We start from the raw sequence: 27805 nt of genomic DNA, 5'->3' as shown, positions 1-27805 counted from the left end.
CCCTTTTCTTTGTTACTGAAAGTTACTTTCCTCTCTGTTTATCACCAGTAACATTCCTACATAAGAGAGTCCAGAAACATTTATTCTTGTCAAAGGACAGGCTTTTTCAGATGTGTTTTCTGTATCTTAGTTAAGGTAGGCTGGGGAAACCCACCAAAGGCTCAGTTCATGACCACTTTAAGAAATTTTTAGTTAAGTTTATTAATGGGCAAATAGTCTTTGCTTTTTACGTAAATTGTGATTGTTAAGTTTAGTTTCAGTTCAGGAAAAATGAAAGTGGAACTCACAGGGCTAAAGTGAACAGGACTGACAAGCTCTTCCTTGATGGGATACTCCTGTGTTAAAAATCCCTGCTCTGCTAAAAGCCTCTCGATCCTTGTGTGTGAGCCTTGAAAAGTCCTTTGTCTCTCTGGCTCTCTGTCTGTATGCTGTGTCTTGCATAGATGAGATAGTTGCATTGGTTCAGTTCTTCTGAAATTTTTATGTAAAAGGATAATTTGTCTTGGCTGAGCAGATAGTTCGACTTCTTTCCACAGCTACCAGAGTAGCCAGCCGGAACGATAAATGGCCAGTTTGGAGCCATATTAATAATGAGGCATGTTACCCTTACCTTTTATGAGTTGTTTTAAATCTGTGAAAGCGAAGCTGGAAGATAAATGACATTTTAAAATATTCAGAAATGTCTAAGATTTCTTCTCAGAGGATGCCTCTGCAGAAATCCCTGAACATTTCAGTTGTCATCTAATTATGACTGACAAGGTTAGCAGGTTCAGGGAAGCCCAAGAAACCTAATTTTTCCCTGAAGCAAAGTAACTCCCTGGTTTTGTGTCAGCTAGCTTACTGCCTACTTTATGGCTTTTCTGTATTTACTTTGCTGTCAACACCTTCGAGGAATGGAGGTTTTAATTTTCAACTTCATAAAAGTGAAAAATTTCCATCAGATTTGATATTGTGTGGGTTACACATCTTGGACTAGATGATCCCTGAGGTCCCTTCCAACCTGTGATTCTGTGATTCAAAAGGTATTTTATGTGCAAATAAAAGGGAGAAGCAATCTTATGCCTTTGAGTCTGTGTGTTGTTGCGGTCTTGCAGGCAAATTCCCAGTGTCCTTTAGTAGTCTCCAAAGCGCTCCATGCATGGAAAGAAGCATGTATGACAATTAGATTGCCCAAAGAGATCGTACACTGGCAATTATTGTATGAGAACCGTATTAATGTCTACAGTGAAATTTTTTTGAAATAACTTCTTAATGTGGGGGGAGTGTTATTTTATTAATGTTAATTCATATGATTTTTCAAGGTTATTTTGCTACCTCTCCCATACTTGTGCTCAGTGCTTATTTTCTGAACAGAGTTGCTCTCGGGGTATGAGTTGATGTGTACGGATGATTCCATTCGCATGAGTTAATGTTCAATGTTGTGCAACAGCTCGGTAATACTCCTACATTTCTGTTGTCAAAAGACACTTTGTAAAGCAACTGAATAGTAGCAACTGAAATTCTTGTTTTGGGACGGGAAAAAATTGTGGTCAGAGGGAAGGGCTGTTTCTTAGCCTGGTTTTCTAAAGCAACAGGGATAAAGCAGCTCTGACCTATGTGTGTCCATTGGCCCTTCTCCCTCAAGATTTTTTGAATCCATTGATATTAATTACATTTCACAGTAGGCTGCCTCTTGCACACAGTTGGCAGACTGAGCAAAGATGGGTTGGAGCTGTACAAGAGAGTGGGGATACTGAAGTGTATGGGGAGAGGGGATGAAGCACTTGGGAGGTACCAGGAAGTATTTCAGTGGGAGTGTGTGATGAATTAAAAGCATTGCAAGACACTGGGGCACTGGGGGGAAGGGGGTGGGACTGGGGGTGCAGGATAAATCACAGAAAACCAACATTCTGTAGATTTGCTACTCTTGTTTTTAGTAGTAATATAAATGAAATAAGAACAGACTTATGTAAAGATTGTTTTGACTTATTTATTTTGCTTTAAAAGAAATGGTCCTCTGGTATACTGCCTTCAAAAAGACAGTGTTACCAAGTTCCTTTTTGCCTCCCAGGAGAGCACCCTATGCTTCAGGAGAAGAGCTTTTGTTTCGTTAGTTCAGTCCAGTTTGGAGCCGGAAGTGAGAATGATTTTGTCCTGTATGTACTGAAATAGGATGCTCAGAGATGTTTCGCGATAGCACTCAGCCCTCAGCCCTCTCTCAAACACAGCAAATCTGCTTCTATCTCTGCATCTGACTGCAGCAGAGAGTAGAACACACCTGTGCTAGCTTTAAGCTAGCTCTCATGGCTTGAAAAGTAGCCGTCAGTCTAGAAAAGGAAGTTTGGAGCTCAGTACAGCCCGTGAAACTAAGGTGGGAAGCTCATATTTGTGAAATGAACCTTCTGGGAGCTCAAAACTGCTGTGGCTCAGCCGCTGCTGTGTTCAACAGCTGCTCAGGTGTGTTCATGCTGTACTGCACTGGCTGTGGTGTGCTGTCATGGATGTGAGTTTGGGCTGAATTTGAGTCAGTGCTCAGTTTCAGCATAAACACATCCTCCTGTTAGGTTCCCTGGGCTAACTGGTTTCTTTGATGTATTACACTTTCAGGTCTGCTGGTGCTCTTGCAACTAGACATGATGTCAAACTTTATAATTTCAAGTATTAATGTGTGTGCCGAGATTGTTCAAGGTAGTTTTGGCTGCTCAGCTTATCAGGGCTGAGCTGGTACTGGCATTCACAGGCAGTATTTGCCATCTCTCCTTACCAAAATTAGCTTGTGTGAGTTCTGGCATCTTTGTCGTATTTGTGTGTAAGTTCGTGCAATTTTCCTTTTAGATTGGTTTACAGATGTGGTTGGAAAGCACTTACATTGTTTCAGATACACTGACTTGCTTCCCATTAGCAGCCTGGTATGTGAATAATGGTCATAATAACCCTAATAATACTTAGCAAATTGAATGTTGCTTTCCTTGCAATAGATCTTTAAAGATCTTTTCTTTGAGATATAGTTTCACTTCTACACAGATCATTCCTGTAATACTTTTTTTTTTTGGCCTTCTCCCTCATATGATTCATGAATACAAAGTTCACATTCAGGGAAGACATGTCTTAGGTTTCCATAGTTAATAAACATAACTATTTCAAACTGTTTGGTGTGTATAAACATGTGAAGTTCTATGATGATAAAAATAAGTAAATATTTAGGAGCCTGAAAAGTTTATACTAAAATTAACTATGTGAGCCAAAGCTGAATCCCATTCAGCTGGGTAAGGCAAGCCCATAAGGTCTAGTTATGAACCATTATTTACTTGTTATTCCTTATTTATACCGAACAATTTAATGGATAGCCCTTGAGAAGGATTGAGACTTTACATGAATCTGAGTTTGCTTTTGTGTGTGAATTTTAAAAATCTTTTGTGACCTTTGATTTTTTTATTATTATTTTTTTAATCACTGATCTTTTTTATTAGTTCTGGTGTGCCACTATATCTTACTTATACTCAAAAGAGTCCAACACAAACATACTTGGTATCTAGCTGCCCTTTCCTTGTCATCCTGATTTCCTGTAGAATATTTTAATAGTTGATTTCCATATAGGAAATATTGATGGTATTTGGAAAAACTTTTCAGTTCTGCAGTTCCTCACATCCTCTCCTAGCCATGGCTTTCGCATGTCCTTTCATCCTTCCCTTTCCAAGAGTGTTGGTCTATGAGCACCTCCAATGCTTTGGTAACTACTTTTGCAGAAGATGTTCATGCTAGTGTAAGCAGTGACTCTTGTGGTAGTGGTCTCTGTCGGGGTTTGGGAGCGGGGACAGCTGTTCTTATACTGCCTCTCTCACTTTATTGCACAATGGCCTTGGCTACATCTTATATTACTTTTTTGGCTGACTACCTAAGCGGGATATCGGCTTAATGATTATACAGTACTTTGAACATGAACGGAGTTACAAATGTTGAATTGTTGCAGGAAAATATGAATGCTAGGCTTATCTCATGTTAGTGCTAGCCCAGATACCGTAACCTCTACAGTGCTTCGTACCCACTGACTTGCACAGGGCTTGCTGTTACCGTGAGCATCCCACCAAGTCACAGAACCCTTCCACTGCTTCCTCTCTGTCTGTACGTTTGTAAAGATAAAACATAATTGAACCTGCTTTGCCTGTATGCCAAGTAAATTATGGAATTAAAAAATTGTGAGGGAGGAGCATGACCTAATATCCTTTCTGTTCATTTGTGTAGATCTTACTAATTTTAAATTATTCGTATGTCTGAGGAGAGAAGGTGGTATAGGAGAAGCATGGAAATATACAGCAACAGCTTAAGTTTTGAGTTCTCAGAGGAAGTAGGAGTAACTGCGCACTGTGCTGGGAGCTTGCATGAGAGCTTGGATGTGAGCACCAGTGCAAAGATTTAAGGATATGCTGAACTTCAGGAGACATATTCACAGCCGATCCACAGTGTATAAAATTAATCATGTTAAATATTTGCAGTATGAGTGTTTTAGCAGCGTGGAAAAGAATGACAGATTAGGTTTACTGTGTGTGAAGAATTTTCTCCAATTTTAAGTGGATAGTATTTCTTCATGAAAAGGACCTGTGCTTTTGTCCTTATTGCTCTTTGTAAAGATGTCTCAAAAAACTTGTCACAGTATAAACATAATCCTATTAATAGGAAATATGTAGTTATTCAGTAGCTTGTATTAATTATATTTTTCTCAGATTTCTTGTCAGTTGCCAGAGCTAATTTAGAGTGGGAGGTGTATAGTATAAGGTTATATTCTGGTCATGGGCTCTCCTTCTTTTAATGCTGACCAAATGTCCTGTGCCTCTCTTTACAGCTTCCAGCTACAGTTTTATTCTGAGCATTAGTGAAGAGGAAGCCAGGGTGAAGGCTTTGAACGAGTACCTGAGCACTCGTAGTTATATCCAGGGGTTCACATTTTCACATGCAGATGTGGAGGTATTCAGAAAGTTTTCGGGGCCACCTGTGGACCAGTATATCCATGTTGTCCGGTGGTACAGACACATAGAAGCAATCTATGATGGCAGCAGTGAAAAAAATGAGCCTTGTAAACTTCAAACAAGTGAGTAATTCAAAACTGGTGGGCAGGTTGTAGACTAGCTGACATTGTATTGGTTTTTATAGCTGAGAATTCCTAGAAGTTCCCTTTCATACTCTCTTGCAAACTTTAAAATTTACCGTATCAACTTGTATGCAAGGTCATGAAATTCTTCTTGCATACTGCATAATTGATAGATCCTGACCTATTTAAATATTAAAGCTCTGTTTCCACATTTTTTTAATTTTAAAATTCCTCAGTGTACAGAATTTTATTATGTGTATTTTCTTGAAAAAGCTAACCACTGGATTGTAAAATAATATGTGGGTTTTGGCTTGTTCTCTAAAATATCAGGATTTGCTCAGTCCACTTTTTTTTCCCTGCAAGAGTAACTAAATACCTGCTGTGTAATGTACAAATTCATAATAAAGTAAACTGAATACCCCCTCTTATGATTGTTATTAACACAGAATTTCAAAAATAATGTTTGGGATTCTTTTTTAACCCTGGTAATTGAGGTATTGCTGATGATTTGAGGAAATACTAACTGGTTAATCTAGGTCATTATGTAAGCATGGGTGCTGGCATTTTTGGGAGCTGCATCACCTTCCTGAGTTGTTTTCCAATGAGCTAGTCTAATTTAATTGCTTTATAGTGAGTTCCTTGCTCAGGGAGTCATGAAATAATTAATAACAACACAGAGCTGTTGTACAGTGCTTGCAATACCTACAAATGAATGCAAAATGTCTGTCATTTTTGCTGATGATTGTTGACTAATATTACTCCAATGCCATCTTCTCACAACCTCTCATCATATGTGTTCTCAATTCCTAGCAGACCAGCAGTTAAAATCAGACTGCTGCGAGTAGATTCTGTATATGTTTGTGTGCCTGCATGCATTTGTGCTAGTTATTGATTTCTTCTCAGCAGTGAAGGGATCTCAGCCCTACGGCTGGCTCTGATAGCAGATTTAATGCCACTAACTACAACTAGTCTGCAGACTTTCATGGATCAGAGTGGAGCAATAGCAGAAAAGGTTTCCAGTTTCCTGTCCATTAAATCTATAATGTTCAGTCTGTCTTTCTGAAGGGTTATGGCTTGTTATCTTCATGATCTGGATGTATGTATCAGAAGTCCTGAAATGGTGTTCTGCAGTGTTCACTATGAAAATGACATGTGAATCTCACACACTTCTTAGACCATGGATATTTTATCGGTGGTTTTTTATCTGTGTCTGAGTGCTGCAGGGCTGGATTAGAGCAAATGAACGTCAGTTCAACCAGGGAGAAGACTGTAGCTGGCAGAGACATATTCGAACAGACTAAACAGTATAGCTTTTACTTTGCCCTTGGTGTCCATGTAGCGGATATACATGACACCTAAGTCATAAGCTGAGAACTTTAGGGTGCAGTATCTGGGTTTTTTCTTATGTTTAGTGTGGTTGTAAGTAAAGAAAGCTTTACAGATTTATCTTTTATTAGACTAACCCACATAGGCTTCCTTCCCTGAGGGAAACGTTAGCCACAATTAAGCATGCCAGTGTAATCTTTGTAAATCAAAGACTAAACCACTTCATGCCTTGGTATATGGTCTGTGTTATGGATAGACTGCTCTTAAACTTGAGGTATTCTGTTCAGGGGTACCTCATACAATTAAATGTTTAGAATAAACACATATTTTCGTGTATCTATAACATGGAGTTTAAATGGAGTCCATTTGTGAGACAGGGTACTACAATTAGTATCTTTTTTTCTTCTTTAGGCAGTTATTCAAAAAAGGAGGATGAGGAAGAGATTAAATTTTTATATCATGAGTGTTTACATTACTTGAAGGTTTTCAGCCAAAATATTCATACAAAGATATCAGGGAGACAGAGTTAATGAAGAGCACCCTGATACACAGGATCAGAAAGTCAATTTTGTTGTCAAAACAAATTATTCATATAATATTTTAATTGCAGTTAAAATGCATACCATGAGAATTCCTAAAGACAGGGCTGTGTGTATTAAGCTGGCAATCTTACTGTATTTTTGAATTTCCTGGTTTGCTTTCATTCCTAGTTAATGCGATAATTAGTTTAACATCATTACAGCTGTAAGCAGCCCTGTGCATGGCCAACTGCAACTCTTCAACTGATGACATACTCATACTTTTGCTTGAAAAAACCACGAGTTTAAAAACTGTGTTGCTTCTTAAAAACTTAAAAGAAAACAAATGCAAGAATATCATCACTAATATTACCCTGGATTTTACCTATTCTCTTTAAAGGCAAAATTTAGCCTTTTGCTGAATTGGAGCATATTTGTGGTAAATGAGCGTGTTCAAAAATGCTGTGTGTACATAGCAACAATGTATGATAGAAAGCTGAGGTTCTTTCTAAACCTTTCGGTCTCCCCTCCCTTTCACCCTGAGTACACATACTCTGTCAATATTGGCTCTAGAGACTAACCCTGGTCTCTGGAGATTTTTTTTGCAAATTCTGTATGAGATCTGTGATATGCCGTCACAGTAAAATCAGTGGCATTGCAGAAAGCCCAGGACAGCCATATAACACTTTATTAATAATTCATTAAATTTCAAAGTTCTTGTTAATGCCTTAGCTGAATTGCATGCTCTTACTTTTATACCCTCTTCCTTCCTGTTACTTGGATCAAAAGTTAGTGGGAATGGCAAGTCAGAGAGTAGAAAATAAACTAGACTGAAATAATTTACTTTGGTTTTAGTGGATTTGTAGGAAGCTCTAACAGAAGTAGTTGGATTACTAGGATTGGAGCTGCTTTGTCTAATTATATATGTTTTTTTTTCTTTTGAAATAATGATATGGTAAGGAGAAAATGTTATACTGCAAATCTGTTTGTGGAAGGTGTCTTTTCAGTTCTCTTTACTATTTTTTCCCCTAGGTAAAGGCAAGCGTGTGCAGCCCCCCTGGTCTCCCCCTGAAGGGACAAAACATTCTAGGCTCTGTCTCTACAACAGCCTGACTCGCAATAAGGTGACTAAAGGGAAGAAAAGTGGAGGTTTCCATAGGAACACAAATAGAGAAGTCATCAAATGTTTGTTTCTTAAGTGCTTACCCTATCAGTAGTCAGGTTTCTGGGTTGTATTTTGTGGAATGTTAACAAGCATGTGCCAGAGATGCTGTGTAAGTCAAGTGTGTTTGCTGGCAAGTGTTATAATATAGACAATAAATATACATATACTACAATTGTGTGTATGTATGTGCATATTGCATAATATATAGTTCCCAGTTGCAAGTTATCATCATGAAGAATATCCAGGGGTTCATCTGTAATACACGTAAGTATGCACAATGTGAACAGAATGAAATGTGAAACGTTAAACTGTTTGTTTCTTTAGATGTTATCTGTGTAAAAAAAAAAAAAGTCTCACCAATTATATTATTGTAATATAGACTGGTAAAACTTCTCGTGGTTGTATTTGAAGGTCCTTCGGGAAAGAGAGGAAATATTAAGAATACTAATGTATTTATATGGGATGTAGTATCCAAGTATGTGTGAAATGATTATACTCTAACATTTTTCAATGCAAAAGAAAGCCTCATCTTCCTTTTTAGAAACACAGCTTGAATAATGCCCTGCCTAGTCCAAATCTTTGTAATCTGATATCTTGATTGACAAGAGTACAGATGATATAAGTATCCACATCCTGTTATCTGTCTTACATAATAAAGCTAGTGGTGATCTTTTCCTATGGTAAAACTGGGAGTGGAATAACTGTTCTTTTTCCTAATTATAATCCACATTTTCATGTTCTAATCTCCAAATATGTTGCTACTGTGCTGAGATCATGTCTTCAATTTCTTCTGATCACTGTACTTTCCCTTTCAATTAAGGAAATATTTCAGCCTCAGAATGGAAAAAAGGTCTTGTGGTATTGCTGTGGTCCAACAGTTTATGATGCTTCTCACATGGGACATGCCAGGTACTGCAGTTCCTTATTTCGATATAGGTAATAACAGTGCCTATTATAAGCAAAATATGAATATGAATATGAATATTAATTAATATTAAATTAATATTAATAGAAAAGGTACTTTGTTTAGGTGAGTGTATTACTAGAACACAGTCTTGTTAGACTCAATGCTTGACATTTAAAATTAAAAGCCTGTTATAATATTATGTCATTGTATGATTAGAAACTTACTAGTAGATGAGGGAAAATTAAAACTGCTGTAAAATTGACTCTGAGATTAAAGTAGTTTGTGCATACAGTAGAAATAGACTTGAGGTGTTCACTAAAAACACCCTTACCCTTATATCTTTTATGTTTTTAGGTCATATATCTCATTTGATATCCTGAGAAGAATCTTGAGGGATTATTTTAAATATGACATTTTTTATTGTATGAATATTACAGATATTGATGATAAGGTAAGGTCTTTTTAAATTGCAATCTAAAATCCTGTACTTTGAGCATGGAAGTCAGTGTCATATGTAATTGCCATTTGATAAGGCAAGATAAATCTTACACATATTAACTTAGACATACATTTTGTACACAAAGTCATTGATTTTTCTCAGTTTTGTAGCATTCCTGTGGTATTCTTGTATATAAATTAGTATTGTCATAAATAACGAAGACTAAGCATTTTACAAAGATAACTTACATTATTTGCCAGTTGTTGAGGTACCTAATTAACTCTGTTGAGGTAGCTGATTAACTATGTATGGTGTGTTTAATTTGTACTAACTGCATGTAATTCTTGTAGCTTGTTAAATTTATAGGGATTCCGAAATGCCTTTGGTATGTAATAGATTTTATTTGCACTTTCTATAACTATATGTCGCCTCACAAAAGTATTTTCATGTTTCTGCTTTGTAGATCATCAAGAGAGCAAGACAAAATTACCTTTTTGAACGGTATAGAGAGAACAAATCAGCACCAGATCAGCTACTTGAAGATGTTAAAACTGCCTCAGAGGTGGGCATGGTATTTAATCCCTGCTAGTGTCTTAGGTTCTTACTCAATAATGCAGCAAAGCATCTAAAAAACGCCTCTGACTTTGCTACTCCTTAAACTTTCTGCTTTTTTCAGTTGTTCTGTTGAATTGGAACCACACAAATTAGAAATGTCATTGGAAATGCACATCACTTTGATTTTCCATTGGTTTAGAATTGACAAGAGCTATCCGTGTAAAAGGCATGCCTGATTTTTATGTCTATAGAATTTGTTCATGAGAGTATGTATATTGTTGTTGGGGTATTGGGAGAAAAAGGTCAAAAAGCATTCGGATGTTTGTGTGTTAGAATTCAAATTTTAGAAATAACTCTTTCAAATATTTTTTTAAATGATGGTATGCTCATAATCTTTTAAAGCTTGTGAGATTTCTCTTTTGTACCATTGATGGCCTTGGAAAGGGTGAAAAGTCTCCAAAGCTTTAAGGATTTAATAAATTTTGTCTGCTGGCCTGAAGGTGGGGGAAGGTGATTTTCTGGTCATTTTTAGAACTACAGATCACAAAGAGATTATCAGTCTAATGAACTGAATACCATCCGGGGAATAGGAGGCCTGGAAATTTTGCCCAACTACCATTGCCTGACATACTCTCTAAGCATAGCATTTAAGCTCTCTCTGATTCACATTACAGTTTCTCCTTTTCAGATTTGTGATAATCAACTGTGTAATTCAGGTGATCAACTGCATAGCAAATGAAAATCACTAAACAACAGTAATGATGATGTAGTGATTCTTAAAGTCTTCCTGAAAAACTTAATTCAGATGTAAACTAAAATCTTTTCACTTCACCTTTATTTCTGATGAGGAGTATATTTCAGCAGTTTAATATCAAAGCTTTTTATGTGGCATAATGTATTATTATTCATCACTAGCAGGGTACTATGTGGCTAAGATAGTATATTGTATATGGAACATAGTGCTACTGTACTGCAAGTTGCTTTCTAAATTTTTTTTTTCATTGTAGCTCTTTTCAGTTAAATTAAGTGAGACAACAGACCCAGATAAAAAGCAAATGTTGGAAAGAATTCAAAATGCAGTGAAGTCTGCTTTTGACCCTCTACAAGAAGCTGTGCAAGCAAAACTCCCTGCAGAAGAGATCAACAGATGTCATGAGGTCAGTTTGCGCTCCTTTTTAAATTGTATTTAAATTTTAAATTGTATTTGTTACGGTTTTTAAAAACAGTATTTAGCATGTAGTAATTCCCTGAAACTTTATGGAAGTTTTTATTTATATAAAGACGAATGGTGGGCCTGAGGACTTTTTAGTACTTTACATTCAATATAGGAAAATTGATGCTTGAATTCAACTATGTAGTGTTTGGATGCTGTTTTTATCAGTCTTTTTTTCCTCTCCCACTGTAATAATTACTCAGTTATTTTTAACTTTCCAGTGGGGATTTTTATCTTGCATATATTTAGACTTTCTGTTTGACTTTTTTGTCTTGATGAATTAGTTTCAGTATAAATTGCTGAACATGCATTTATGACATTCTAGGACTGGTGGCAGTTTTCTACACAAGTGTTTCCATCTCCGGTCAGAGAAGAAAAAACATCCCAAAAAATTATGCTCAGGATAATTTTTGTCCAAAGACCATTACATCTAGTGACAATAATCCTGTTCACTTTATTGGGCTTTGGTACTGTCCCAGTAACCAAGTCAGTCAATATAACTACTGTCTTTTAGTAATTGGTTTCCACTTTCACCTTTTCTTGCTTTCAGATTATTTGTGGTAATTACTGTAGAAAGGATAGGGTATGTGCTCCCACCTTGAGAAGACTCTCTCTCTTAAATTATCTGTTAAAAAGTCCAGCTATTCTAATATCAAGTGCCTTTATAAAAGTGTATACTGACGTGACAGAATTTTAAAAACAACTAAAATCTAAGCAGTCACACCTGCTGGGCTATATCCTATTGTAAAAAAAAAGTCATCTTTTAGTATAAGACTGAAATGTGTCCTTGCTGATGTTCAAATTAGTCTTTCAAGCCCTTCTTAGCAATGTGCACAGTAAGGCTTTTGTTAGGATTATCCAGTAGTAATGAGGGGAACAGATGCTGTGATATAACTGCAGGTCCCATCCACTGTTTACAGCAGAAATTCCACATGCCTATTTAAGTGATTGATATCAAAACAGATATCACTTATCAATTTATCTTCCTTCCTCTGTTTGTTTCATCCATGATTATAAAAGGCAATATGATAAAAGTACAGTAGAAGCACAGATTACTCTGTATTCATAGCTAAGTGTCTTTTTCCTTACGCAAACCTCACTGGTTAGAATAAGATCTTTCTGCAGGGTTTAAACGGGGTCTTTGATCAGTTGCACTTACAATTATTGTTTTATAGATACTGTTGGAAGAAGCCAAAGATTTGCTTTCTGACTGGTTGGACGCAAAATTTGGCAGTCAGGTGACTGACAATTCCATATTCTCAAAGCTCCCCAAATTCTGGGAAGGGGAATTTCATAAAGATATGGAAGCACTCAATGTAAGTGAACAAACTGTTTTCTGTTCTAAAAGTGTACATACCATGCCTCAATACCCAGAATACAGTGTAGCTCCTTAATAGCTTTTGAAAACCTCACATTTCAATCTTCTTGATAAAGTATTTTCTTTAATTTGAATAGGTAGCTGTTAAATTAGCACCTGTTTGTTTCCACTCCAACAATCTTAAATCCATTGTGCATGTTACCAGAGCCAGTTAACTGGTGATCAAGTTTGATGTGTGCATTCTGTCCCTTCCCCTTGGTGTAACATGGGTTCATAAACTGATAACAAGCTTGAGATAGAGTCTTAGCTGCTCAAGAGAGCCTGGCCAACCTCAGCATTTAGACTGACTACTTAACAGTCTTCAGCCACTAAGAAATTATGTGATGATAACAATCAAGGACAGATTTGTCTGTTACAGGTGAAATACCATGCCATATGCAGTCGTTCAGATCAGTGAAGGTTTATTTAGTTACCACAAACCAGAGGGACATATTGCCTGTTCTGTCAGAAGTGCAATAGGTGGGAGAGCTGACATCTCCTGCAGTATTTTGTTAACGTCATCTTAAAGGCTGAGGAAAAAAATGGCCACAGCAGATTGTTTCAGAGCAGAAAGCCCGACATAGGAATCTTAGATTCTACTGTCACTTGCTTTTGAGCCAATATTTAACCAATGTATAATACATATATTTTTAGTGCATATTTGCATATGCATAAATATTTTGTTATAGATATATAAAATATAAAATTCTGCTTTTTATCTATAGGTTTTACCTCCAGATGTTTTAACACGGGTTAGTGAATATGTGCCAGAAATTGTAGATTTTGTGAAAAAGATTGTGGATAATGGTTATGGGTAAGTTTGCTACTGGCTGCTTTAGAATGATGGCTTTCAACACTTAACTGTGAACTGTTTTCATATGCAATAGTAGTCTTTTCCAGAAGTAGTGTTTCATCAAATGAAGAAACTTCAGGTTCCTTTGTAAAAGACCTGTTATTTCTCACCTGATGAAAATGTGCTGTTCTATACTTCTTATGATGTCTTACAAAGAGAGAAGTTAGATTATTAAATTTATGGGGTGAAATCCTCATTCATTGAAATAAATAGGTAAAGTCCCATTCACCTGAACTGTGTTTGAATTCTGGCCTTCAGCAATGGATTTCAAAAATGGGTGCCTGAGTAGGTGGCTAGAAATCAGCTGTAAATAACATAAGTTAAAAATAAAAAGGAATTGTGAACTGCTTTTCTGCTATTGTCTAATATTGGTGAAAATCAAGCAAATACTCCAGAAGTTCCTACATATCACGCTAGAGTCCTGTCTGAAATTTTTGAGCTCTTTTTTCTGTTAATAGCCTCAATTTTTTGACATGGGTGTCTTTTCATTGTGAAAAAAAAGCAAACCTGTGGTTCAGACTGCCATAATTTCTCTTGCATGCTCTTCCTTCAAACCTGCATTTTAAAATTTTCTTTAAAAAAAAGGGGGGGAGGAGACAGTTCAAAATTGTTTTTACTGAATTATCAGCATTCCTGGTGGTCCTGAAACTTAGCTTTGTGACAGAGTTTTTATTGAGGACTTACCTTTGTGTCAGAGATTTTATTATGGACTTAGCTTTGCGTCAGAGTTTTTGTTATGGCTGTAGCTGGACAAAATTAGCAAAGTGAAGGAGGACAAAATGGACTGTGAAACAAACACGATTCATATTATATTATTGCAAAATATTAAAAGGGACCAGATGTATTGTCAGATAACAGAGCCGAAGAGAAGAAATATCTGTGTCTTGCCTCTTAAGTGTTTAACAAAAGACGTTAGTTGTTTTCCCTTTTGTCCATTTTATTATGACTTTCAATGATTTGTCTGAAGTCTTTATGGTAAGGCCTTAAAACTTAGGCTCACCTAAGTCATCTTTACAATGCTGAGCAGTACCATAGTGTATGTGGTTTCGCTAGAGAACTTAAGTTTAAGACAGTGATTCTTGGGATAAGATTCAGTTAAGTCTTGGTAGAAAGTTAGCTAAATAATGATCTTTAACTTTTCAGGTATGTTTCCAATGGATCTGTATACTTCGATACTACGAAGTTTGATTCCAGTGAAAAACACTCCTATGCTAAGTTGGTTCCTGAAGCTGTAGGTGATCAAAAAGCTCTTCAGGAGGGTGAAGGTAAAAAGGGAGAATAACATTTGCTTAAGTTGCTGAAGAAACTGATGATGTCTTGATCTCTTCATTTGATTTCACTGACATCTGGATGGAAGTTACTGTCAGAGTTGAATGGTTTACCTGCTGCACTTCCTTTACCAATACATGTTTTTTCCAAAGTTCTGTAGCTTGAGCCAGCACTTTTCTGAAAATTTTTAATAGGAAAATACCAAGAAATGTTCTTCATTCTAGTATGTTTGTGGGTTGGGTTTTTTTGTTTGTTTGTTTGCTTGTTTGGGGTGGTTTTTTGTTCAGAATAGTGAATAGCTCAGTCATTTGACTGTAGCCCAGTTCATCTGATTCAAAGTAGGAAGAACACAGACTTGAAGCTGGGTCTTCCACAAGCCAAGTGAAAGCTCTCCACATAAGGCTGTCATTATTTCATGACAAATATTTGGGTTCCTCTTTCATACTGAGAACCCTTTTTACTTTATAAACCTTGTTGTGTTGAACTAAATACAAATCTAGATTTTATTTTTTGGAGTTGAGCCATAGCAGAGGAGTAGCTTAAAATGCTCAATAAACCAGACCCATTACTTATCTGCTCCTAAGGTTGTACAGTTTTAGTATCAAATTATCCATGAAGTCTAGTGGAAGAATATTAAAAGGTTCTTATGTAACACTCATACTAGGTAAAATTAGGGCACTCATACTAGGTGAAACTAGCAATATCTGAGAGATGCAGCTTAAAATTTATATGATTTTTTTTTTCTTCTTAATTCAAACCCTCATAGCTGAAATCTGTCTGAACTAAAAGGTGCTACCTTAAACCACTGTCCTTGTGGTAACATGAATGTATCTTTTCCACAACATATCCAGTCACTTTTGTTGAATTGTTGTGTCCTTTTACAAATAGGAAACGATGGTGAGTGATTAATGTCACTAACCAAGAGTATGCATACATCAAGTTATTGCTTGTCAGCTTAGCTGCTTTGACTTATTTGTGATGATTGTCCTTACCCTGACAGATAATGTCATTTTGACTATTACAGGCAACAGAAATGGGAAGCTTTGAAAGTTGCAATTAATGTAAATAAAAGTGTAGTACTTTTATACTTGAAGTGCATAATGTTAGATATTCTGAACAATTGAGATCGCAGGTATCTCAGCCTATACATCAAAATTAATTGACAAGTTTAACCTTGACAACTTTGTCTTTAATCTGTCTTGGATTCTTATGTGGTAGGTGGTATTGTTAACCACTTTTGGTCTTGGACAGTACTGCAGAAATGGTAAATTGCCTATGTTTTAAAGATGTTGTAAAGAGACTACCACCTAAATGATTGTAAGGATCTAACAGTAAATAATGCATAACACATCTGTGATGATAACAAAACTGTAAACATAGCTATTGACAAACTACTAGCCATTCTGTGCAGCAGCTGAGATTAGGGGTGGAAGAAATATCTTATGATCATGTTGTGTGTGCAGATTAAGAAAATCCTAGTCTTAATTTGGATCCTTTTAACTTTGGAGTGAATTGATTCTGCAGTCTTACTTATCTGTGAGTATAGGGTTTTTGTTTCTGTATTTCTTTTTCTGTAACTGCAATGTTGGAATTGTGCCTGCAGAGAGATTGTAGATGAATCTCATGTCAAAACTTAGAAAACAGTGCAGCTGATAGTTGTTGTCAGATTTTCTGTCAACCAAACATTAATCAAAACCCCAAAGGATTATCAAGGTAATTATGAGGGATTTTGAGGGCTGAGTATTTTGGTTTTCTTTTCTTTTTCTTTTAATTCACTTGATGTGAGGTATAGCGAGGCCGAAAATCCATAATGCTGGTGTTTAAATAAAATGTATATATTTACATTTTCTCTTTTGAAAGGTGACCTGAGCATTTCAGCTGATCGCTTAAGTGAGAAGCATTCTCCAAATGATTTTGCTTTGTGGAAATCCTCCAAACCAGGGGAGCCCTCATGGGACTCTCCATGGGGAAAGGTAAGGACATTATAATCAGGATTTAGATCTTCTACACGTTATTAAATGGCATGTTACACAAATACTTTGCCTCACCTCATATTAATAATGTATAGATCATGGAGAACTTGTATTCAATTGTAGATTCTGTTGCTATGTTCTTTTAATAATTCAGAATGTGTATCAATCTGGCTGTTTGATACTTTTAAAACAGAAGTCTGTATGCAGGCTCGCAATGGCTGTTACTGGTCATTTGTCCCCTGTTTATCTACAGGCTTTGTCTGCAGTAATTTCTATATCATTTTTCCCTTGTGATCAAAAATATTTATGTAATTTTAAAAAGAATAATAAGCAGAATAGTCAAAGCATCACAGATGTATGTTTGATCTTTAAATTCAACGGTATACTTTTATGAAGCTGAGAATCTTTTTGTCTTGGTAACACTGTATCTCATCTCCTCAGGTGTGTAGCTGCTTAGGGGCAGACAATGAGAGAAGGATATATAAGCAGGAGAGGAAGACAACGAACTACTATCCAAATAATGTCTTTTTCTCAACAGGGTCGTCCAGGTTGGCACATTGAATGTTCTGCGATGGCTGGATCCATTCTAGGAGAGTCGATGGATATTCATGGAGGAGGGTTTGACCTCCGATTTCCCCACCATGACAATGAACTGGCACAGTCTGAGGTGAATGAACTGGCCTTCAGTTTCTGCAGTGAAAAAGTTACATGCTTTGCTTTGACTGCAACTTACACAAACCCATCAATTAATTTTTCAAACATCATGTGTGTTTTATATAAGAATAACTTTTCATTCTCAGGATTTTATTCTTAAATTATCCTACTTCATGATATGTATATAAACAGTGTTCAGTCTTCGGGGATTTTTGTTTTTGCTGCAGGCATACTTTGAAAATGATCACTGGGTTCGGTATTTTCTTCATACTGGCCACTTAACAATTGCTGGCTGTAAAATGTCCAAATCTTTGAAGAATTTCATTACCATAAAAGATGCACTGAAGAAACATACAGGTAAAAATTACTTCGGAATTTGAATGCTTTTGATGTGCTTGAGTGGTGACTGTGGTCATTTTGTTATTCAGGCACATAATGGAGTTTCCAAAAACGGGTAATTTCAGTTGTCTTTCTTCTTCACTAACTTTAGAACAGCTTCCTTGTTCTTCTGTTCCTTGTTGGTATTATCTGTATGGATAATAGTGTTCTTGGTTTTTTGGTAGATGTATTGATAGTAAGAATATTAAAAATTATGTTCTTAGCCACTGCATTATTGGAGGCCATAAAAATGCTTTTGATTATAATTATTTTCCTTGTTTATTTTGAAACTCCTAATAGCACGACAGTTACGGTTGGCTTTCCTCATGCACTCCTGGAAGGATACACTGGATTATTCAAATAATACCATGGAGTCAGCTATTCAGTATGAGAAGTTTATGAATGTAAGTAAGCTTTCTGTTCCTCCTCCAGCTCTCTAAGCTTTGTGTTGCCATATGTGTTTCAAGGAATAGAACCCAAGGATATCTAGGCCATATCCACAGACTGAGTTTGCCTTCTGAATTCAAGCAGGATGTCACAGTGTTTAGCTACCATTGAACATTCAGGTCTTACAAATTCCACACACTACTGTGTTTCTCTGCAGCTGGGTGCTCTTTCCAAGTTTTGACATTTCTGAGCAGCTTGGCACTTACATGCAAGATCAATTTCTCAGTTCAGCTTCCTCATAGGACTCAGTCCAACAGACACTCTCATAACATGTCTACCAGATCAGACTTTACACAAATATAGCCAAAGGGGAAAAGGGAGTATCATTCCTACCTTGTTTCCTCATCACGTACATTGAGCATTTGCCTCTGTGCCTTGTGGGCATATGTAAGGGGTCAGGTACAGTTCCTTTCCCTGCTTAATTTGGAGCCATGATTTAAACCCACATTTACCACAAGGAGGCTGTACAGCATTTTGAGATCATTGATCTTGGTCTCTCCAGCTGAAGCTATTCTGCTTTTTATGTAAAATGTTTGGTTTGGGCCACAGAATAAGTGAAAAAGACTTTTCACCAAGTTAGATGCCTACATAAAATAGGTCCTCGCTATAACGCCATTTTTATTCTTCAGCTTCCATTACTAGCAACATACATTAAAAATCTGCCAGAAGAACTCTTGCCTAAACTTTTTTACAATGGTATTGTATTTGAGCAGCTTGGTGTTAGAGTATTAGAGTGTATCATGCAGTGGCAGAGCCAAGAGATAGAACTCTGAATTACAGTCTAACTGTGGTTTACAGAGTTGTGCAAAATGTGTGGGTTTCCTTGTTTTGACAGACATTCTACAGATCCTGGCTTAAACAGTGTTGAAACCATAAACTTCAGGAGGCTAATTAAGAAATAATGCCTTTTCATAGCAAATATTGGTTGTGTCTAATTTAAAATTATTTTTAGCTATATTCTTCTTTTATAGGAGTTCTTTTTAAATGTGAAGGATATTCTTCGAGCTCCCACTGATGTGACAGGCCAGTTTCAGAAATGGGAAAATCAGGAAGCGGAACTGAACAAAAAGTGAGTGGAGCATTCCTACTCCTCTGTGAATAGCCGTTGTGTAGCTATGTGTTTAACTTTTTTTTTCCTTGCAAAATGACTTATTACGTATATAGTGATATTTATAAGTCTCTAGCATTTCCACTGAGTAACCCAACTCTATACAAGCTAGTGAATTTCATCTTGCAACAGCTTTATGAAGTATAGATTAAATTGTTTATTTCCCTTTTGTTTATGTTAAGTACAATGGCCTCTCACATGCCTCGTTGCCCTGTTTGTGACGGGAAAGAGAACTTTTTTGTTAGATGGCTGTAATTTTCTTCACTACTTGGAATGCTGTCCTTCTGTCTGAGAAGTGACTCATAATTCACAGTGGTTACAACTGGAAAAATAGTATTTTACACATTTCATAGTGCAGTGAGCAACCTGAGACAAACAGAAGTTAAATGACCTGACTAAAAGCACAAAAGCTCAGAGTGCCAATGTTTGAAAATGTGTTACTGAGAGAGACAGTGGTATCAATATTGCAGTCTTTCTCTTTTATAACAAAACTACATTATTGTTTATAATATGAACAGCTTCCTATATGAGTTCATTATGAGAGAAATTTAAAATAGAAGCATCTTGTGTTGCAATACTAATAATGTTCCTAGTTCCGTTCACTGTTGTGGACAGAGATGGTGACTATTGAAGGACCAAGTACAGATGCTTCTGTTTAATAATGTCCTCTGAAAATTTCGTCTTCAACTTGAGGTTGGTAAAGACAGTTTTTTTAAAAAGGGGAAGATAAAGAGGTCAAAGAGAAGGGACAGAGGAGTGGGAGGAACAGAAAATATGCTGCATGGATATTTGTTTTTGTTTCCTTTCTTTACCGCTTTTCATTCTCTTTTCTCTGGAAAAAGTATGTTGTTTGAAACAGTAGTACCCCTTGTGTGATGAAATGGTACTTTACATACTGTATTGCTTATTACACCTATTCATGAACATTGCAAAGGTTTACATTAATTTATTCCTTGTATCTGCTTGTAACAGCTTCATAACACTTCACTTTGTGGTAAGTTAACTTCCAAATTGGTGCTCCTTGCTGGAAAGATACTAAACAGAGTACTTGGCTGATACATAGGGATAGGAGAGCAATATTGAAAAAAACCCAACATAATTACAAGAAGGTACTAAATAAGTAATTTCTACTGCTTTTAAAAACAAGCTTGAAATGGTCAGTTGCTGAAAAAGTGTTGGATGTCATTTGTTTGGATAGTTGTTGCCAATTAGATTATCCTGCCTGCCTTTGTCCATAGCAGCAAAACAGCAGCATCGTGATAATACCATTTTCCTGCTCATCTGTTTTTCCTTTAAATATAAACTATGACCAACAGAAGATTATCTCACTTTTAGGTCCCCTTACTCTTCTAACAGAAGTTCTTCAGAGTAGGTTGCAGATACTTTTGACATCAGTAGTAAAAAAAATCTTTCTCTTCTTAGTTTTTACGACAAGAAGGCAGCAATTCATGAAGCACTGTGTGACAATATTGACACTCGCTCTGTCTTAGAAGAAATGCGTTCGTTAGTCAGTCAGAGTAACTCCTATATTGCCGCAAAGAAATCTTCCAGACAAATGCCAAACAGACTTCTTTTAGAAAACATCAGTTCCTATCTCACTCAAATGCTAAAGGTATGTAATAGCAAGTAGTCATGTTGCTATTGCACTGTGCAATTAACTGTTGTATTTTTCAAGTACGTAGGGATCTGTATAGACTTTGTTTAAACCTTGTAGGAAACTATAGATCTTCCACGCACACACATGAACCAAAACAACCCCAAATTGCAGTGTGTGCTGCAGCAGGAACAATTTGAGTCCTCTATGTTACATCTTAATTTCAGCTAATGTTTTGTTGAACAGTGGAGAACCCCTAATACATGCAAGCAAAATTAGACAGTAGAAAAAAAATTGAAGTCAGAATGTCAAACCTGACAGCTTTAGACCTAAATCTAAAAGCCAATGCTTAGTATGCTTTATCAATTAAAAACCAAAACATCCTCTAATTAGAGCAGTGAATTGTGTGTTAAATGAGAACTAGGTGGCTTCAAAACCCTAGTACATGTGATTTTGCTTAGTTTTCACATACCTGTGAATTGATGTATACAATCTTTTCTTTTCTTCCTTTTCTTTTTTTGTTTTTCCTTGACCAGATTTTTGGTGCCATAGAAAGTGATGAAGCAATTGGTTTTCCTGTTGGAGGGAATAGTCAAAACATAAATGTAAGTGGTGGACAAAGTACACTGTACAAAATTACTCTGTGTCCTTTGAAAGCTTAGGTTAGATAAAGTGATTTCATTACTGATATATAGCTGAATTACATTCTTTCTGCTTTTAACATTTGAGTCTGAAGTAATTAATTGGCTTGGGAAGCAAGGTTTTTCTTTTATGAGAGTTGGGTTTTTTAATAGGTTTGTTTGAGTTAATGACAGACAAATTGTATAGCAACCAGAAAAAGAATTATCTTGTCCTTTGAATGACGAGTCTGTTTAAGTAACCACATGTTAACTACAGACAGCACATGCTATAGTCTAAAGACTCATTACAAGTATTTGTATGTTCAGTAGTTTCAAAAATATAATTACACTGATTAAACTTCCTTGTGGTACACCAAAAACCAGCCTGGAGGCAGCTGGAGTTTTATCCGCCTTTCAATCTTTTTTTCTCATCTCATTTGTACCCACAGTTTTTATCTGGCTTTTGAAGGCTCTTTTGCTTTGGTCACCCAGCAGTTCCACTGTGATGCAGAATTTTTCTGGAAATACTTGGGGGATACCTGATGAAAGTGCTGATGGGCCCTGTAATAACAGTAATGTTTCGTGGTGCAGGCAGGAAAAATAACTCCATATTAAAGCTATCAACTTTGCCCTCTTTGTTCATGCAGAAAATTTGACATGAACAAATCAGTGCTATTTTTCAAGTATGGTCACACCTTTGAATGCAGAAAAAACGTTTTTCTGTTCCTCCTTAGAAGGAGTATTTAAAACATTTGTGGTGTAACAAAAAAGCTAAACTTTTTATTCATCAAAGGAAGAGGAAAGCTTGCTTATGGTTGAAGAATGTGAATGAACACTCATGTGATAATTGCCCATGCAAATGCTTACATTACTGTGCTGTGGAAATCTCCAGTAATGATATAAGGAGGATAATAGAGAAGATGCTCAGTATTCCATACCAAAACCTGTCAACAGTGAATTTTAATTTAGCTCAGAATTATTTTTATTTTCAGGAGAAAGGCATCACCTTAACACCTTTTTAGGGAAAATGAAAATTAAATTTGTATTTAGCACTTCATTCAGGCAGTATTCACAACAGATATGCCTTATGGAAGGATTGGCAATAGCTTGGAACAAGAAACCAAGTCCTTTCACTCCTTTAAAGTAACATTGCCAAGGGTACTAGAGTCAGAAGAATCTTGTGCAGAAAGAATGCTGTGCTAACACCTGTTAGCACACTTGTCAGAAGGATTTTGTGCTAACACCTGTTTTGCACAAGAAAATTCTGTTTTTATCACCTAGGACTTCACTGGTTTTAAGCATTATAATATAAAGATGCATAATATCACAAATGTTTTGGCTGTTTCATTAAATGTTATACCCTCTTTCAGTCTTCCATGCAGATATTATTTTTCTTAGCAAAAATTGCCAGGTGAACATTCAAAGTTGGAAAACGTATTATTTACAGAAGGCTGTGGATCAGGCCTATTGCTTCTTTGTCTAAATTGGAGATGAAGGAACCAGTAGAGTCATTATCTCCTAAAAAGTCGTAATCCTCTTCAAAAGCTCTGAAAGAACAACTAGCGTAATTACCATGGTTCAGTAGTCTACATTAAAGGGGATAGAAGAGATTTGAAGTCAAAAAAACTCAGGTTCCATAGTCTCATTTTCCAAATGAGTTAAGTGTTGCTGTCAAGTTAGTTATTCTGGAAATAAAAAACTTTCATCTTTAAATGACTGATAAAGTAGTGACAGCGCATGCTTTCCTGACAGCGCTTGATTTGCATGTTGAGCTAGTTTCATTGTAGAGGGAGTAGTGGAGATGTGACTGTTGCTCACTTTCTGGGGTCTGTTCTTCCTGCCAAACTTGTCAGCAATGGTTCCAGTTGTGAAGCTGATTACATAGTATTCACATTTATGAGAAGTTTTAATGGAGCCACTCAGCTCCTTTCGTATCAGCACTTTTAGAGCATAACAGACTACCTTGTCTGTTAATCATATAGAAATCTGTCATGGAGATTTAACAGATGGGAAAGACACGTGGAAACTGTAGGGGAAACAAAAGATTGCGGTTTTTTTCTCTCTCTTCCCCACCCTCCAAAGTAATGAAACTTTTAACTTAAGCAATCCCCTGGGTGCCTGGCTTCTCCTCTTGGGATTCCAGAGAAGTGTTGGCAGACAGCACTGATCTGAAGTTGGTTTTGTAATTGTTTACTGCTGTTCATTAATTGCTTGCTGTTGCTATTCACTACAATTGAGAGCAGGATTCTCAGGACTTTTTCTTTGTGCTTTCATGACCAGCATTTACTTATACGTGAAATAATTCAACGGTAACCTCTCCCCACTTTTTGTGGGGAAAGTGGTTGTATGAGGAATACAGGCAACTGGACTGTATCAGAAATAAATACAATTAACATAAGCTAACATCTGAGGAACAGATCTATCTTCTAATAAAAATAAGTACTAACATCGGTTTCACTTGGTGTTATGTCTGACAGGCAGTCGGACCTAAGTAAGACAAGACAGAACATGAAGGGGCAAATTCATGTGTGTGCTGTTTTTATCCCTATATGGCATTATAGTTAGCTGGACTGTAGCGTAACCCTGTGGAACTGATGTATCTGTAACTGGAAGGAGATGAAAAAGGAATGGGGAGAGGCAGAACTTCACAAGTTAATTTCATCTGCACAAAAGAAAATTGACAGATAATGCAAATTATCATCTATCCTTTGACTTCAATAGAGCAATGACAATTTTTATTGATACAGATCTGCCTGGAGGGTCAAGTTGCATCCAACAGCATATAAATATGAAGCGGGTAAGGACATGTTATATATCTAAATGATGGTTAGCTAACTGTGGAAATAAATACCCTGCAGATTGAATCTACAGTGATGCCATACCTGCAAGTTCTTTCTGAGTTCAGAGAAGGAGTGCGACGAATTGCCAGAGAGAGAAAAGGTGAGAGTTCCTGTATTGTTGCACATGAGACTGAGAGGTCGTAGGAATCAAACTGGGGGGGTGGGGTGGGGTGAGCCAGCTGATACAGCCTCTCTTTGCTTAGAGAATAAAAGTAAGACATCTTTAGATCAGCTGGTTTGAATATTTGCATCTCTACTACCTGTCTCTTTAATTTGGGAATCTTTTACAGGCTGCTAAACTTTCTTTTAATTTCCTAAAGAATCCAAAAGCTCTGGAATGACAAGGACTAGTGTTGTTTCTCTACATTAGGGCAATCCTTGCTTTCTAGGTAAGAAAGTACCCATGATCTCTTCCCCAGGAAGGTTGCATTCTCTTAAAAGCATAGGTTGCTGCACAATGGTACTGTTTGTGTTTAAATAGCCTAAGATATTAGTTCTTATTTGTTAGCATAGTTGGAATTGTAGGTCCCGGATGGTAATTGAGTGTTCTCTTTGGAGAATTCATTTGGAAGTTTGCTAGAAGTTGTTCTGGGTGCTTTTTTTTTCCCCCTCTGAAAAGCTTTGATCATGCTGTGTGTGTTGGCAGCAGAACTATATAGTGTTAAAAAAGTTGCTCCATTAAGACCTCTTTGATTTTACTGGTTGATTAGTTCCTAATGAAGCTCTTACTATTTTCTGCTGTTCCCTGTGGAATTTTACATGTCTTCAATGTGTGTTTGATTCTTGTTTTCTTAAAACTTTTTTACACCAGGATTTGTACTTGAAGGCAAAATAGGGCATTTTTAATATATAAAACATATATAAATAAACCACATATTATACAGAAATATAAAATTACTTCTAGTGTCTGGATAATAACCTATTCAGCTGGCAAAGAACCTGAACCCTAATTCTTTTACTGTTTTGAGTTCTTCTAAGGGCTAATAAGCTTACCTTAAAAGCACAGAACTGTATTTGTTAATGTGACTACTTAGCTATTACTGTCAAACTCCTATAGGCCTAATTGAGGCTGAGAAATACACTGCTTAGTTCCAGCAGCAAATATTTTCTGTGATTTGAATTAATTCGGGAAGTTGGTGTGTATATCCTCAGGCAAAAATGTGACCTTTGGTCTTTCAATATTTAACGTAAATACTCATTTTATATGAGGCTTTTTTTCCCCCTTGCTTTCTGATGGTTGAGCTAAACTGATACTCACTCTTAACAGTGATAAAGGTTTAAATATCACAGGGCTTCCTGTACATAGTTTTTAGAACATAATGCTAGACTGCTTACTGGCACTTGAGTTTCTTACTTGGAAGGTATTGATTTTTTTTGCCTGAAATAAACTGGGCAGTAAGAATAAAGCTGGATCTAGTTGCTATTTGGTTGGGGTACAGAGCACTCTGCAGTTTGACCAGGGAGGCATCTTTCATTAAGCTATTTGGTGTATGGAAGTTGAGTGGTGGTTGGCATGACCTACAGTGACATGCTACGGATTTGTTTCCCTTTACCCATTAAATTCTTGCTTGCATGTAGTGTTAAATTACTGTAAAAGTTGTTCTGAATAATGGCTGGGGATATTGCCTCTGCATGATTCTAAGTGAAGGGAGTTTCCTTATCGTAGCCTGATGCTGGCAGGGTGGTGTTAAATATTAATCATTATAATAACATATATTGAACGTTGTCGAATAATGTATATTGAATGTATATTAAACATGATAATAATAATGTTAAATAACAGGAACTAATATTGCTTTAAGTATTCTTAGAAGTAAAATAAAAAGTATGCTTCTTCTGTAAAACCTACAGAGTAATACAAATTTCCCCATCCATATCATATAACTTTTAAAAATGTATCTATATTTACAAAACATTTCACAGAATAGCCATTTGTAAAACTTTATTTTTCAGTAAGAATCAAAATGTATGTACGCTACAGAAATGTTACCATCACAGAGAGTGGCTAACACATTAATAACATTAATTCTCTATTTTATAAACTTAATTGTATGCAAACTAGAGACCTGCACTTACCATTTGCAGTTGAGTTTTGACTTAATTTGTGAACATATCTAGCAGTGGTGGTAAACAGAAAATGGAAAACACTATGCTAGCTGTACAAGGGAAAGAATTGCAGAAAACCTCTGCAAAAGACATCAACGGTTGGTCGGTCAGAGCATTTCTATACTGTGCATCCCAGTGTTTTTTATCTGAGTACTTGACCAACTGCAAAGACCCCATATAGTTGTCTCTGCGAGGATGCACAGTGGAGCAGATCTGTGCTCTAGTGCAGCCTCCCATGCTTGGGAAGAATTTTTATTAGTAACGAATTGTTATTCAGATGTTCAAAAGAAGCAAGGCTCTTCAGCTGTTGGTTACTTACCCCAGGACATCTGCTTAAATTGACTGCCCTGTGGTAAAGGTGTCACTCTGCCTGCATCTTCATTTCTTGCCATGGGTGCTGGTGCCACGTGGTACCTTGCTCTAGGGTGCTTCTAGGACACAGTGGGAAACCCTCTGCCCTCTTCCTAAGGTATCATGAGTTGACCAGAACCAGGACAAACTTGTTCATTGTAACCATGCCTGCTCTTGTCTTTTGCTGGCAGTCTTAACATCCAGCATGCTCAAGATGCTTTTTAAGCTCCTCCTTTTCCTCCCCATCACAGTGTTCCTGTTCACATCAGCACAACGTCTGTTTCACATCTAAGTCTCTTTGGCTTGCAGTTCACAGAAAATGTGAAAATAGATCTGGGAAATATTCGCAGGCTCAAGGACTGCCTGGTTGCCAGGGTGGTCATGGGCACTGGTGATAAGTTACTATCCTCCTGGTTTCCTGATCAGTGTCCTCAGTGAGGATAAAGGCTTATATCTTGGGGCAACCCATAAACAACCCCCTACCCAATCCCTAAACATCTTTGCTGTAGAGGTGCCACATGCAAAAACTGGGCACGTTTCAGCCCTAGGAAGCACAGTGCTGACTCCTCTAGATGGCAGAGGACTGATCAGAGGATGTGTCTTTTCATAAATAATACGTTTAGTTATAAGTTTCTCATTATTCTCTACCTTGATGGATTTCTTCTTAAACTTTCAATTATTCATGAATTCAGATAAGTAAATATTTATAACTGAGCAGACACTGTTTTACTGAATACACAGTAGGTGTATCTGATATATTCTTGATATGACGTGTAATTTCTTTGCCTAGGTTAGACTCAACACCTTGTAGTGCTAACAGTCGATGAGGTAATCTTATCCCATGTTTATCCTAAAGGCTTCTTTAGAGTTGCATCAAACATGAATGTGGTTCACTGTGCATAACTGCTCTGGAACAAGAAAAATAATTACTTAGTTCATGGCAGACAAAAAAGCTTCCATAAAATGCACTGCTTTCCTATACAAAGAGAGAGACACAGAATACTACGATGAAATGAAATAGGGTGGCTGTTCCTTTTTATGGGATTAGGGTGGTCGGTGCTGTGTTC

The 27805-nt window shown here is 36.7% G+C and overlaps 1 protein-coding gene across 2 annotated transcripts in view; it reads left to right on the top strand.

Annotated features, from left to right (window-relative positions):
• CARS1 (cysteinyl-tRNA synthetase 1) overlaps positions 1 to 27805 on the top strand; it is a 34678-nt gene that overhangs the window by 1194 nt on the left and 5679 nt on the right. Inside the window, exons 2-18 of one of the 2 annotated variants that reach the window (XM_075094599.1) lie at positions 4820 to 5065; positions 7942 to 8033; positions 8895 to 8983; positions 9336 to 9432; positions 9884 to 9982; positions 10983 to 11132; positions 12364 to 12504; positions 13271 to 13359; positions 14542 to 14663; positions 16528 to 16640; positions 17179 to 17307; positions 17522 to 17651; positions 17973 to 18076; positions 19091 to 19188; positions 20650 to 20839; positions 21358 to 21426; positions 24300 to 24381. In XM_075094599.1, the coding sequence (XP_074950700.1) occupies positions 4820 to 5065; positions 7942 to 8033; positions 8895 to 8983; positions 9336 to 9432; positions 9884 to 9982; positions 10983 to 11132; positions 12364 to 12504; positions 13271 to 13359; positions 14542 to 14663; positions 16528 to 16640; positions 17179 to 17307; positions 17522 to 17651; positions 17973 to 18076; positions 19091 to 19188; positions 20650 to 20839; positions 21358 to 21426; positions 24300 to 24381 (2040 nt within the window). The remainder of the gene's footprint in view (positions 1 to 4819; positions 5066 to 7941; positions 8034 to 8894; positions 8984 to 9335; positions 9433 to 9883; positions 9983 to 10982; positions 11133 to 12363; positions 12505 to 13270; positions 13360 to 14541; positions 14664 to 16527; positions 16641 to 17178; positions 17308 to 17521; positions 17652 to 17972; positions 18077 to 19090; positions 19189 to 20649; positions 20840 to 21357; positions 21427 to 24299; positions 24382 to 27805) is intronic. The other variant, XM_075094601.1, reaches the window with a different exon arrangement.

Source organism: Phalacrocorax aristotelis, chromosome 5, assembly GCF_949628215.1.
Source record: "Phalacrocorax aristotelis chromosome 5, bGulAri2.1, whole genome shotgun sequence".
Lineage (NCBI taxonomy): Eukaryota > Metazoa > Chordata > Aves > Suliformes > Phalacrocoracidae > Phalacrocorax > Phalacrocorax aristotelis.
Note: the sequence above shows the minus strand (reverse complement) of the source record. Positions and strands in the feature narration are given on the sequence as shown.